The sequence below is a fragment of the Apostichopus japonicus genome, chromosome 22, assembly GCF_037975245.1.
Source record: "Apostichopus japonicus isolate 1M-3 chromosome 22, ASM3797524v1, whole genome shotgun sequence".
Classification (NCBI taxonomy): Eukaryota; Metazoa; Echinodermata; class Holothuroidea; order Aspidochirotida; family Stichopodidae; genus Apostichopus; species Apostichopus japonicus.
In genome coordinates, this window is record NC_092582.1 from 7,007,707 (window position 1) to 7,019,970 (window position 12,264).

Genomic DNA, 12,264 nt, shown 5'->3' on the forward strand with positions numbered 1-12,264 from the left:
CTTAGATATAACGACTTCTAATTTGGTCATATGGAACTATTGGGAATCGGTGAAGCTGCAGGACAGGCCAAAGTTGAACATCTTGCTAGAACGTTCAGTCGCATCAGTAACAGTGAAGCAAAAACAGTAAATGCTGAGAAAAACGCACGATACGGTGGATGCGATGAGCACGCGAATACCAAATGAGTGACTCAAAGAGCAAAGAGCACACCGTGATGAGCACGGACGTAAGAAAGTCTTTAGGACAGTTCAAGTATAAAATATAAAAATATGTAAATAGAAAAAAAATGAAATAAACAATATATAAAATATATTAATATTAATAATGAACAAATATAGTAGTAATAATAAAATAAGAGAAGTTGTGTGCTCGTTTAAGAAAAAAAGGGGGCTCCCGAAAAGATCCCCCGAAAAACGGGGGCTTCCGAAATGGCGCCCCGAGTTCGCCCCGTCTGGACTCCCGAGGGTGGAGGTGCAGTAGCATGATACTTTTATATTATAAACATTATTTAAACCTGGAGTCTTTTGAAGCTGCATGTTGTGCTGAAAGCTAAAGGAAAGACTAGGTGCATGTAAAAGTAACGAGTTACCTTAATAATCAGGTCTAACACAAACACACCAGCAGCGATGGAAGTTTAAGCTTAAACATTTTTGAAATTCTTTGTCAGACTCAACGATTACTACCTCGCTAATTAAAAACAGTCAATTAGTTGTAACGCCACACATAACTCACAGTGAGATCGAGGGGAATTCCAAGCACGTGTGAATTTACATGTTTGGTCAGTCACAGACAGTAATAACTTAAATGTATTAAGTACAGATGTTATGTCTCCTTAACTAGTCATCACAGAACCCTTCATTGTTACTACCGTTTGTTTTAGTAATGCCATTTGTTGAGGACATACAATGACTGTAAATGAAACTGTAAAAAAAGTTATCGACTAATGGCATTGCTTTTTTATACACGCAATACTGAGTTCCGACATTGCAAATATATTTTCTAAAAATTATGTCAGATAGCCAGATGTCCCGCCATCCCCCTTGGTCGGGGTCCAGTTAATTGCCTGTTACATGACTTTCTTTTCTCACTGTAGTAGTCTAGAAGTATTAAAAGAACAGCGTGTAAGACTGATTTGAAGATAACTGATGAGATATATATTATTAACATGAACACTAAAACTGAGATAAGATCTTTGTTAATGTATATTGCTTGAACTTATACATATGAAGTATGAGACGCTAGGTTATTGTATTCAATGCCTTAATATCTTATCATTTACAGAACATCAGACCATCCAATAATTGCTTTTAATGCATTACTCAACTGAGCTAAGGACGAAAGGTTCAAAATGACGTCATTATCAAATACCTTTAACATTTCTTGATTTCAAGGACGGTGGAATCGATTTAACTGCAACAGAATCTGGAAGGGGGTAATACCAAAACCTGTGGAGCGAAGTAAAGTAATCATCGTCTAAGGTATAATTTATTTGACACAAAAATGATGAAGCTAAAAATGTATGGTAACCAGAGAACAAGAAATAACTTAGAAACAGGCAACTTAAGAGACAAATAACAATCCCTGAACAATCTAGACGACCTATCTGTGTTTAAAGAGCATCCTAAGCTTTATACCACCCTCAAAAATGATGAATTTCTTTGAAGAAAATCCTTCTTTTTGATGTGCTACCAAAAATTATGTAAACACTTCTGTCGGTGCAGGTTTCATTGTTTACCTCTTTTAAATTTTGAGAAAGTAACTTCAAATATTACACACAGATTTATGATGTGATAATGGGGAGGATACATAATCTAGTACTAAAAAAACCGTGCCAGCTTCTCAGCCACACGACCTTAAATAACACGTGAACAATGTATTAAACTTGTATACAGGACAGATCATATAGGGTTGCATATTGCTAATCTTTCTGCTTTGCTTAGTATATGACTAATATCTCTTAAAACATGGATTTTTTTCGGGCATCAAAATCAAACAGCAAAATGCAATATAAATTTAAAAAAAAACTTGTGAAGTCCGAATCTGAGCTGATGGTTCTTCAATGTGACAGAATAATTAAGAAAAATTATAAAAATGAATTAAAATGCTGTACGCGTGACCAATTTGAATTGTCCTTTACGTTTTGGTACTGATTTGCCCTTGATATATACTTTATACAATGATAAATCTAAATATAACTTATTAATTCATAAAACAACAATATCGGTATGACAAAATATATGAACATGACCGATTTCTACCTCTACCGTACTAAACGGAGTTAAGTTCTTACAGCAGCATAGAGCGACATAGATTTTAACAAATAACTAGCGCGTTTCTCAAAGCATCAGTAGTAGGAATGAATATGATGTGCCTCGGATTTCTTCCATAAGTGTGGCATTCGTTTACACCTGTAATGCCATGACAACGATCCAGGTGTACTAGATACGTAATGATCTCAGTGCTGAATTCAGTATATTTTGACAAGCTCGTTTCATCTCCATTATTATGCTAATTAGGTCTTTACAGTAGTTACAGGTGTTACATACTCAATATTGACGGGGGAGGGGGGGGGGGGGTTGTCTGAGAATTTTTCATTATTCACTCAATGGTTTGTATTGTGATCTCCAATGACTGAAACCAATGAATAAGCTCTCCATATCTCTCTACTGCAAGAGAGAGTTTAGGCTTTCTTTGAATATACACAAATATGGAGACGTAGTGTTCGCGTGAAGAAGATCCCGCAACCTGGAATTAACGAGCTTCCTAACAATCTTTACTGTCTCGTTCTCAGAATAACAAACAAAACAAATATGGTGAGAATTTAGAAAGGACCTGTCACAAATAATCTCGGCTTCAAGAATTTACTTTTCTAATATTGAACTAAACGGGAAAGTTGGTGTCAAGGAAGTTAATTTATGTTTTTTCCTCGGTTAGAATGTAACATCGGGCGGGACCGGTATTTATTGATGTAAACAAATGAAAGCCTGTTTGTAGTGTATTATATCATTTTATTGTGTTTGCTTTGTCGGGTGGTTAGGTTTTGTAATGGAAGCGGACGCATCTATAGCATAATAGACTCGCGGATAACAAAATTACATTAGTTCATGCCATAGCCATTTAGATCAGAGGTAGGTGAGGGTGTTGTGACTGGGTGGCGATAAGGTGAGAGGACATACAGTGTCTGTGGTTGATTAATGAAATAATTTAAAGGCACCTGGGAGGTTTGAGGGTTGGGATGGAGGGTAACGAAAAGGCAAAATATTCAATTTCAATGACAATTATGACTAATTGCAGATTGTAAATAATTTGAATTTAATAAGACTCGTTATTCTTGTCTGAGAAAATGAAATGTATTCTAGAAGTAGCGAGGCTAACGTGCCTGTCGGTAAACTACAAATGTTCTTAGCCGGGAATTATTGGAAGTAAAGAAATTAAAGAAAATACGGCTTTGTAACCTAATAACGGGACTCTTGCTAGCAAAACCAATGCAAGAAAACAAGGTGACGATAGGGTTTGAGAGTGTGAAATAATAACTTACAGTGAAATGAGTGGTAGAAGGGTGTACAAATTTAAACAGGTGTGTTGGGTGGTAAAACTCTAGCGAAGAGCCTACCTGATCATTACGATAAATTGACGTACGCATTTTTTAGGACTACATTTGCAAACAGGTGTTAACGACTCCACTTCTACCCATAGACTATGTATGAAATAATATTCACTTGGATGACTTCCTCATTATAAACTGCCTATTTATGAAATTACGGTGAGTCTCTCAGGAAATTTCAACTGCCTTTTTTTATATTTCTTCTACGTCAAATGTTGGTTTTCTGTTTTGTAAGTATACATCATAGGTACGAATACCATCGCTTTATTTCTTCGGGTTTTCTTTTAGGATGCTTTAGTTATATAGTTTTATCAATTTTAAAGTTATTTAATTTTAATAAATTCACGTCCACTAATGTTTCATAGTAAAGGATTTACATTACCGGTCAATTACAGAGTTTATAATTAAAATATTTTTTAAGTTGTAATTTATAGTTCGTTTTCTTTGAATTAAAACCATCTGCTGAGTGTTAGTTCTAGTCTTAAATTTGATAATTTAAATATGTTTTTTATTGGAGTCTTTCTAGATCTAATGAAACTAATTTAAGTTGAATAATAAACGTTGTGTTGCATTCATTTTCTTTTTGAAAACATTTAAAATAAAATATTCATTAATGTGGAGGCTTTCTAAAAACAATATTTCTAATTTTTGTCTGATAAAGTTTTCGAATAAAATAGTTTCAAGCTATTCAAGAATTTTTGTTGTGTTTTCAACTGAACAATTCAGCTTATCATTTTGAACATCTTCATAAAACGCTGGCAAATTTCACTAGGACAATTAATATTCAACAAATTTGTGCCTTTTTTATCCAAACTAAATATTTGTGTCGCTCTAAGACTCTCTTCTTATTTTAAACCTAAGCTTATTCAAGAAAAAAAGAACATTTTACCTCTAACACCGTACCAACCCCTTCCCCGATACCCTACCGTCCTTCATCGAGTTAAATAATCCCCATTTAATTCCTTAAGTTTGTTTCACTTGCCGAAACATTCTACTGAATTCCTTAAACGATGGCCTAATTTCTTAAAATAAATCCACTTAAACTAATTAAATCCAATTCTTGATATTAAAATACAGCAGCTTTTACATTCTATATTGTTAGTTTAATAATGATAACTTTTATTAATTAATTTAAAACCCTGTTTAACTGTTATAATGATTCTAACATCTACACCGGAATACTTACTTCAGCTCCTTCAAGCTCGTACACTGTGAGGAGTAAGACAAGATGGCCGCCAACTCTTCGTTAGTTAGTCTCCTGCCGATGTCATTGATCCGCAGCTCCTGGAGAGAACTCAGGATAGAGAGAGAGACCAGACTTAAGGATAAGGTTCAGACCAGACTCATCAACTCCAGGAGAGCAGGACCGTAGATGCACACTGGAGATAGGAATCTAGAATGAAAGAATAGAGTTACTGATAATAGAGTAGATAGAGATAAATATATTGGACTTGATTACGATTAGAATAATTATTAGGATGTTTATAAATGATAAAAAAAAAGAAAGAACATGGAAGAGAGTATAAGCGATGAATTGTACGGATTTTAAGGTTGTGTTTATGTAATTTTGTGTGTTGGAATGAATTTTAACGAACGTGAACCAGTGGTTGATTTTGAAGAGGTAATAAAATATAAACAAGAATAAATTAATTATTTAAAGAAAAATGGAAATAGGACTTTATTAAGGGAGGATTATATTTGTGCAGGTTATAAAAACAAGAGATTTATAAAATTGGGTTAAATAGGACAATGGTAAAGTTTTAAAGATTTATTTCATGCAAGAAATATTGGTTAGCTTTACTTTGATTTGTTCTGTATATAGATACAAAAGCAGAAAGATTGAAATTATTACTACTTATTTGTTTAATGTATTTTCGTTTTGGTTCATTTCCGCTCTTTTTTTTTGGGGGGGGGGGGTGGGGGTAACTGTTGGGACCAGGGTTAATATTAATAAAGGTTGATAAATAGGTCAATATAATTATTGATTGATTCTGATAGCTAAGTAAATTAATAATATGGCTTCGGAATAATGTAAAAACTAGATTGTCTTCTGGTTTAAAATCAAATATTGTCAGAAAATTCGTATCTATTTGTAGCAGGAACTTATTTTAAGCATTTATTTAATTTTTAAAATAGGTGTTTATTCAATTCCATATATTTAGTATTTTATCCAGTTCTCAGTAACACTTAACCTAATCAATGTCAAAAGTCAGGAGAGGGAGAGAGAGGCTCAGGTTGATGAGGAAATTGGGCACAGAGGATTTTTATTTGGATTCTTTTTCTTCATTTTTAAGCTAGGTAAATTTAAATTGATACCGGTAATTTATATGAATCTATAACTTATAATCTATCAATATTTTTGGCCTACTACTTTTCAACAAATACAGAAATATCAATTGCTGAATGAACTTTGAAAGTTAATATCAATTGCATTTTAAACCTTTCTTGATTTTCTGAATACGTTTATTTAGTAATCTTAACTCAAGAGTGTTAGTAATGTACAGTATTTCAGCTTAGGGGACAAGGAACAACTTTCAACAAATATAATGATTCCTTACAGTTTTTCTTTTCTTTATCCGTTAAAATCGACATTTGTTTAATTTTTGGAAAGTTAAGTTGAATACCCGTATACCGATGTTTAGTTTTTGTTATCAGGTTTAAATATTCTCTAGAAATAACTAATAGAAACGGTAGCGCAATGTTGACATTAATTCTTTCTAATATTACTAGGTGAAAATAAGTGATGGCGCATTTAAAAATTAAAGTTTTGGGCAAAACGCGTCACTTCTTTGTGAAATGAATATTCACTGTAATTGGAAACTACTTCGTTCAAATATTATAGGAATAATGCCATTTCCAAAAAGTTGGTATTCAACTTTCAAGGTCATGTAACTTTGCGAGGGAAGTGGTGATATTTTATATTAAATTGATAGCTATAGGTATTTTTTTTATCACATTCAAGAAGAATGAAATATCTAACCAGCAGCATGCGAGAAGACCTCCAGTTAACTGTTCTGTGATACACGATAATTGCTATTTTGTAACTGGTGCGGTGATTATTTTCTTTGACTACTTATTTGAAATGCAAGTTGTAGCCTCGGTCTGTATGTTTTCGTGTTTCATATCAAAAGTACTTCTTTTAAGTTTTATTTTTAATATCCTTTCAGTAGGTAGTTAAAGTTTTGATTGTTTATTGACCACACTATTATAGATATACTTCGAAGTTTAGTTAACTAATGTCTTATGAGAGTGGTCGTTACTATAGGAGTTCAGGTAGAAAATTCACTCATTTAGAAAGACGTATTTATATCAGGTAAATCCTAATATAGCTAAGGGCTACATTCTACATTGTATGTTCTTGGCCTAGCGTGTCACTATAGCCTTAGGTCTAACTTCCCCTACCAAGAGCTATTACACCTACCTTCAAACTTACAAGCAATTAAATTAGGTCATTTGTCTGTATCCGATATTTAAATCCCGAATTTTTACAAAGAAGTGAATGAAAGGAAGGCAAAAACTGACCAACATTAGCGTCAACAACAACGATCTAGGCCTTTGTAGAAATGGATCATGATCAACTGCCTGTATATATGTAAATAATTTGCGTGTGACACAGGTACGCACGTGCAGATACAGGTGTTCCTGTACTCCTTGAGTAGCTTTGGCGCCAAATTATAAGTCGCATGGCATTACAGTTAATAACCAAACTGTGCCTACGTTTGATGACATACCACGCCTATTTAGCGACCAGCAACGTATTTCATTGGCTGATTTGTGTCGTGCGGTCAATGATAGATCAGAGGAGCGAAGGAAGAAAGATTCATTTGGCGGTAGTTTTCAAAGACTCTACATGTTCAAGGTGAATGACGTTATGACGCATTTGAAAGGTATAACTGTGCCCAGGCGCGTATCCAGGAATTTGCGAAGGGAGGGGCGAAACTGTAGATTCGGCATTGCAAACTATTAGAGACCCTATACTTTCTAAGCGTAGCGCCACCATTGGTTGGCGCGAAGCGTACAAGAAAATTTTGGCTGAAAATGCCTCCCAGATCGCTGGAAATGGCACTTCCCAGGCCTTGTAAGTTGCATCTTAGCATTTTCTCTTTTGAAAATATTAGTAATATCATAAAAACATTAATTTTTTTTAAATATGCTCAAGGGGAGGGGGCGGATGCCCCCTTCCCCCCCTTGGCTATGCGCCTGACTGTGCCAAGTTGTCAAGGGCGGCGGAAGTACTTTTAATCTGGGGGGGGGGCACCAACGTCGAACGGCACTTTATAGAAATTCGATTGGACTGATGCAGCCTGATATTTAATACCCTTTATATCTTATTTGCGTATACACATCACTGCATCAACGCCCCCCCCCCCACCCTCAAGGAAACAATGCATACTAGCACTGCAATATCCAATGTGCAAATTGGGAAACAAGGAACAAGTTTTCTTTCGAGACAAAATGAGGTGAAATCGTTATCAAGTCCAAGTCCCTGCACACGCGATCGATACATGCATGAAAGCAAATGAAATATGTCAAAATACGAAAGGATGGGGTAGGTTATGGGATATTAAAACTATACTCATTATTTATAGTAGGCTATAAATGGCTTCTGCTTATTACAAAGTCACAATGTAATATAGCAATGCAGTTTTTGAAATGCACTAGGATTTTTTTGGCAAATTGAATATGCATAATAGCACCCACCAGAATATTAGAAGCCTTGTGGTAGTAAACATAGGCGTAGGAGGCGGGGGGCCCCCAACCCAAAATTTTTGTGAAAATTCGGGCAATATGCTGAGAATTTTTCGGGCACCTACTGGAAGAAAAATAATTTGCTATATGTTTTTCAATGTTAAACTTATATTATTATGATCATGATTGTTGTAACTACTTTCCCAATAATTCTAACCAATATAGAAGGGTAATAACAAGGAAAATGATTGTATTTTATTGGGATGCGATGAAATAACCGATGCATGCCTATATGATATGCACATTAACATGTTGAACGCGCGCAGAGCGCGCGAAAAAGTTGGGTATCATTCTTCGGGCAAATGTACAGTCCCCAAATCAAATTGGGCTCCTACGCCTATGGTAGTAAATATATAAAACTTCCCGAAATATTTCAATAGACGTGGGTTTCGCTTTGTAAACTCTTTTTATTTAGAAATTTTAATGTAGAAAAAGGGCACATTTTTAACCTGAGGAAAAGTGGGGGCACGTGCCCCCTGTGCCCCCCTCCCCCCGGTTCCGCCGCCCTTGCAAGTTATTCAGTACAATGTAAAGGAAAGATCAAACATACGTTGTTTTTGCAGAAAATTGCAAGACCAATCTAACCAACACGCTACATGATTCTTTTACCGGTTTCCAGAGATATCGAGGGCTAACTTGAATCCAGTTTCCGTTTAAAATAGATACAAATGTGTCTTTTGGGGCTCAAAATAGACATCGGATTCCCCCACCCTGTTGTATATTATGGAGAAAATCAAAGGACAGTGTACCTCATCGTTGCATCAGAGAACGTCATGTTATTCAAAATATGTGATTAATTCTTCAGTGAAAACTAAGCTATAGTTTTTTATTATAATTTCACATGCTTTAAATGGATATCCACATGATAACACCCACAGGGCCTAATTCTTGTTATAAATATAAAGCAGGGGCGTCAATCCCGATTGAAAAGTGGGGGCATAAACTTAAGGAGTGACCGCGAGCGCCTTGGAAGGCGAAAAACCTTTCTCGGATCGGGTCACATCTTATTAATGCTTATACTTATCTATTTAACATCCGGAGGTAACTTAGGGCCTTTATAATTAAAATTGAAACTTAAACCACAACGGAAACATTCTTAAATTTTTCACTCAAGAATAAATCATCTAGTTATACAGATGTCTACAGCATGCTCACATATGGTATCATAAGTAGATTTAAAAAGCACTGTCGGGTACATTTACTTGGCACATTGGATACAGTACTGGGCACATTCTCTTTATCGGAAACATAGAAACCTATCAGAATAAAGATACTTCAGGGCTGTAGCCTGGGTGGAATTTCTAGGGGACAGTTGAAGAACATCGAAACATTATGTGTCGTCCAACTGTTACGTAGTGATGCTTTGATGCGAAACGAAACGAAACATAACAACTAAGCTAGAACTTGAGGTATAATGAGTAAAGCCGTTATAACAACAACAATATTAGCCGCTTAGTTTAACCTGGCTCAAGCACCATGTATGTATCTCTCTCAAAACTCCTGTGAAATTTATGATTATCTCAAAAACACTTCAAACTATCATGAATGGCGTTGCTCACCAAACTGAATGCACAAGATAATTTACAAATAGTATTATATTGCTCGTACGTGAAATACAACATGCTATAAAATATAAAAATAATATATTAGAAAGGAGATTAGCGAATACTGCGGGTGTTTCATTGACTGCTGGCTTTGCATATAGCCTCAGCGGTGTATTGGCGCAGTTCCTCGTTTAAATCCTCGTTTAATACTCTTATTTCAAACCAGTTGAAAGTTCTACTTTCCATCGTGTGTGTGTGGGGAGGGGGGGGGGGGGGGTTGAGCAGAAGGGAATAAACATTTATAACTATCTCATAGTGAGTCATTATGAGCCTGATAGGCGTAGCGCTCCTTATAAAGTAAAGTAAGTTTGAGCTGGTTTGACATCTACGTGTAATAAAAAACTTGAAAGAGGTGACCGCCCTTGATCAGCTAATGAATGGCACACCCCTGTACCTTCATGGTTGTTTACTCGTTAACTATATCAATACATTTAAAAAACAAATCTTGCCAAATTCAACTATATATGTCGTACCCTTTTGCTGGTATCGTATTCCACTTATTAATTTATCTTTTCAAGGAAAACCATGCCTCGTTGTAGGATCAACGCTTTACCTACCCATCGAGTGACGTCTCACTTCCCCATGGACCAAAATCACGTGATGTTTGACTAGTTGCTGTACAAAAAAGTGTGTGGCCAATCTTCCATTCTTTCAAATCTTTGGTTTTATGCAAATGTCTGCTTCTGGTTACCACTGATTCATTCTTAGAAAACCTTTGAATCCACACATAGGAAATATACATAATTATCCTATGATTTAAAAAGGTACAACATCTGTATGTTGGGATATCAATAATATAATTAACCATACCAATGTTATGAAAGTAATACTTGCAAGTTCTTTCTGACACAATGATTAAAGACATGAATGTAATTTCCGGACGGTGATAAGTTACGTTTGACAAATGTGAATGCCGAAATGCCTAGCGTGTATGTCGACATGCTGGCTTTCTCGGAATTTGGAGGTGATGATTGAATTTCCAAAAGAAGGAGAAATTTCGATGGATGGTAAAACTTAAATTAATGAGATGTGTTGCATTGTCAATCAAAGGCACTTTACATTACTTTCTTGTGGCATAATTATTTATCAATTATTTGGCATTCGAATGTCCCTTTGCGATACGTTTACATTTGGTTCAAGCCCATTAATCACCTCGTAAGTTATTCATATTGTACATCGATGTATATTGAAAATGTTTGAAAATTAGGGGTGGGGGTGATTATGATACAATATTTGAGATGGGGGCTCGCCATCGACCGTCATGATGACAGATATATTCTGACAGATACGAAGATGTTAATTATACTTTATGAAGTATGGTTTGGGTTTCGATGTTAATCAATAAACTAAAATCCCATGAATAAATAGGTCATTAAGTAAACAACTTTTATTTCAAACAATGAACATAATATATACAATTTTGAAAGTATCCCTTCTTTAAATGTGTATATTTTCATGATTGAAGGAAACTCATAACCTACAGTACTAGCAAATTGATCATTATAATGTTAATGCACCCTACGTGGGCTGTGGGCTGTCTTAGTTTAATCACTGACCGACATTACAAGCTTAGTTAGTACAATCACAAAGCATTATACTGTCGTATATTCTTCTATATATTCGAGTAGAGCAAACCTTATCCTTTCAACGCTACTTTAGTGAATTTAATACGTTTATAAACTCACCTTTTTTCTTCACAGATATCTCTAACCAGTTCCAGTTTTTATAAGAAGGGCGTCGCTGGTGTCTGGCGCAGAACAGCGATAGTTTCTTCAATTTAATGAAATATAGAAACGGGACAACTCAAAATACTCTTGTAACCACTAATCCAATCGATACGTTGTTTAATAATTAAGTCGTGAAAGTCGTGATCCTCAGAATGAAATCAAAGAAGAATTCCAATAACGTGCACTGATGCATTAATGATGGATCCCGGACTAATTAATATGAATTAACAGCGGAAACTCCAATATAAATGATCGTAGATGCGATAAATGAAAAACACTTGTTATCGAGTGTGATTTCGATAGGAGAATGTTATCGTGGGAAAAACTCCTCTTTTTGGCCAAAGACTCGTTCCTAACGGTTGAGTCACACAACCCGGGGTCAGGGGTTAATCGCTTATGTCCATTTGCCCCGAGAGTGAATGACTAATGAGATATTTAGTAAAAACCGACAATGACTGAAATTCCAAAGTAGGTCACTACATAGCCCCCTCCTAGATCACGAAATAAAATAGCGAGTGATCGATAAACAGAAAGAAGGCGAATGTAAAATAAGAAAATGCATCATTTCTGTATAACAAT

The 12,264-nt window shown here is 35.3% G+C and overlaps 2 protein-coding genes across 3 annotated transcripts in view; one reads left to right on the forward strand and one right to left on the reverse strand.

Moving 5' to 3' along the window:
- Window positions 1–12,264, forward strand: part of LOC139964267 (uncharacterized) — an 81,563-nt gene that overhangs the window by 37,453 nt on the left and 31,846 nt on the right. The gene's annotated exons all lie outside the window — the stretch shown is intronic.
- LOC139964268 (NLR family CARD domain-containing protein 4-like) overlaps window positions 11,667–12,264 on the reverse strand; it is a 62,182-nt gene continuing 61,584 nt past the window's right edge. For both annotated transcript variants that reach the window (XM_071965739.1, XM_071965738.1), the window contains exon 5: window positions 11,667–11,728. In XM_071965739.1, the coding sequence (XP_071821840.1) occupies window positions 11,682–11,728 (47 nt within the window). In that variant the 3' untranslated portion in view covers window positions 11,667–11,681. The remainder of the gene's footprint in view (window positions 11,729–12,264) is intronic.